The following is a 2,298-nucleotide window of genomic DNA, read 5'->3' as shown; positions in this document are numbered from 1 at the left end:
TCTGAACCTCCATACTAAGAATTCAGAGACATCCTGGGAATGTTGTTCTGTTGAGTCAGGTAGAGCAGGGTAAGATGTGCAACCAAAGGGGTAGTAGTGAATGCCAAAGTAAAACTAAATTCTTCTGGTTTTGTATTTTCTGCAAGGGAAATCAGCCCTACTGTCCTACAAGAACACTTGTTCTTAGACAGCAACGTGGTTCTAAACCAAATTAATTTAAATTCTTTTTAAAGTTTATTTATTTCTGAAAGAGAAAGTCGGGGAGGGGCAGAGACAGAGAGACAGACAGCATGTGGAGCAGGCTTCAGGCTCCAAGCCATCAGCACAGAGCCTGACTTGGGACTTGAACTCATGAGCTGTGACATCATGACCTGAGCCAAAGTCAGATGCTTAACTGACTGAGCCACCCAGGGGGCCCAAACCAAGTTAACTGCATGGAAAGGGAGTAAGAGGCTACTAAAGAAAAAGAACTGCATTTTTCAGAGACCAGAAACACAAAGGCAGACCAAGAGTGCTTCTTCAGCTGAGGAATGTGCTAGAAGCAGGTGGACCCTCAGACATTGGTACTATTGCTGGTAGAATACATGGATTAGTGATGTGGATAAAACTATGACCACTTGAAATCATCATTACATAAAACTTCTTTTGAGTATTAGATTACCAAAAAATTAAGTGGAGACTACATCAGTCTGCAAGAGCAGAGTCAGGATGGCAGCTGTAGGACAGGCTTTATTTGAGCCAATGTCAGTGCCTTCCTGTGGACACTTGTCCCCAGATTCACTGCCAAACTCACTGGCAGTAAAACAGCTCTGTGGGTACATAGTAATTTTGGATGGTTTTTGGTTAATTTATAATCATTTTTTCCCTCTTTCTTGCCAGTTGTTTCTCATTCACACCAGATTGGTGCTGGCTACGTTATGAAGGGTAAGTCTCCCGAGGGCCTCTGGACCTGATTCCACCAGCTTTGTTCAGTGGCATCTGCTCTTCATGGCCAATTCCTCCCAGGTCACTGAATTCCTACTGCTGGGTTTCTCCAGCTTTGGCAAATTGCAGCCTGTCCTGTTTGTGCTCTTTCTCTGCCTCTATTTGATCATCCTGAGTGGAAACTTCACCATCATCTCCGTGATCCTGCTGGACCGCAGCCTCCACACCCCCATGTATTTTTTTCTCTGCGTCCTTTCAACTTCTGAGGTCTTCTACACAATTGTTATCCTGCCCAAGATGCTTATCAACCTGCTCTCTGTCCTCAGGACACTCTCCTTTACGGGCTGTGCCACCCAGATGTTCTTCTTCCTTGGCTTTGCTGTCACCAATTGCCTGCTTCTGGGAGTTATGGGTTACGACCGCTACGCGGCCATCTGCCGGCCCCTGCGCTACCCCGTTCTCATGAACTGGACGGTATGTGGACAGCTGGCAGCAATTTGTATAGTGAGTGGCTTCCTGATATCTCTTGTGGGAACAACTTTGGTCTTCAGCCTCCCTTTCTGTGGTTCCAACAAGGTTAACCACTACTTTTGTGACATCTCACCAGTCATCCGACTTGCCTGTTCTGAAACCTACATCAGTGAGCTGGTCATCTTCATCTGTGGTGTCTTGGTGCTTGTTGTGCCCTTCTTCTTCATCTGCATCTCTTATGGCTTTATTGTCCACACCATCCTGAAGATCCCATCTGCTGACGGGAAGAGAAAAGCCTTCTCCACCTGTGCCTCCCATCTTATTGTGGTCATTGTCCACTATGGCTGTGCCTCCTCTGTCTACCTGCGGCCCTCAGCCAAGTTTTCATCAGACAAGGACAGACTAGTGACAGTGACCTACACCATCATCACCCCACTGTTGAACCCTATGGTGTACAGCCTTAGGAACAGAGATGTACAGCTGGCCATTCATAAAATGATTGGAAAGACTGGGTTTTCTCTTATGACTTCCTAATTAGAATGTTTTCAACAGTACACACACATTTGGGCCAAATGTGTCACTAAGTCATAAAAGTCTCTGGTAATAGTCATCTCTATAATTGTGTGGTTTTTGGTCGAGTTGTTTGACGTTGCGGGCCCAAAAGTACTCTCATGTAAGGCCAGCCTGGCCATCTATTCTGCTCAAGGATGTTGGAAAGACTAATGGGAGATAGCACAGTGTGTGTCACTAAAGGTTAATTCTCCTTCTCTGGTTGTTTCTCTCAGTTTTAAGTTCTCAAGGGCTTCTAGAAACCTTTATCTCTTCTATCTTTGGCTTGTTTGCCCCAAAGCTCTGATTGTACTCTTGGTTTAAGCCTATGTCTAGCTTAAAATGGGGTGTTTG

At 45.4% G+C, this 2,298-nt stretch overlaps 1 protein-coding gene across 1 annotated transcript; it reads left to right on the top strand.

Annotated features, from left to right (window-relative positions):
• The first annotated feature begins 987 nt into the window (after positions 1 to 987).
• On the top strand, positions 988 to 1,929 carry LOC115286879 (olfactory receptor 10R2-like). The gene has a single exon (XM_029933210.1). It carries the CDS (start codon positions 988 to 990, stop codon positions 1,927 to 1,929), a length of 942 nt encoding a protein of 313 aa, XP_029789070.1.
• The last annotated feature ends 369 nt before the right edge of the window (positions 1,930 to 2,298 follow it).

This window comes from Suricata suricatta, chromosome 3 (genome assembly GCF_006229205.1).
Source record: "Suricata suricatta isolate VVHF042 chromosome 3, meerkat_22Aug2017_6uvM2_HiC, whole genome shotgun sequence".
NCBI lineage: Eukaryota > Metazoa > Chordata > Mammalia > Carnivora > Herpestidae > Suricata > Suricata suricatta.
The sequence above is the reverse complement of the archived record's forward strand: the minus strand, read 5'-3'. Positions and strand labels throughout refer to the sequence as shown.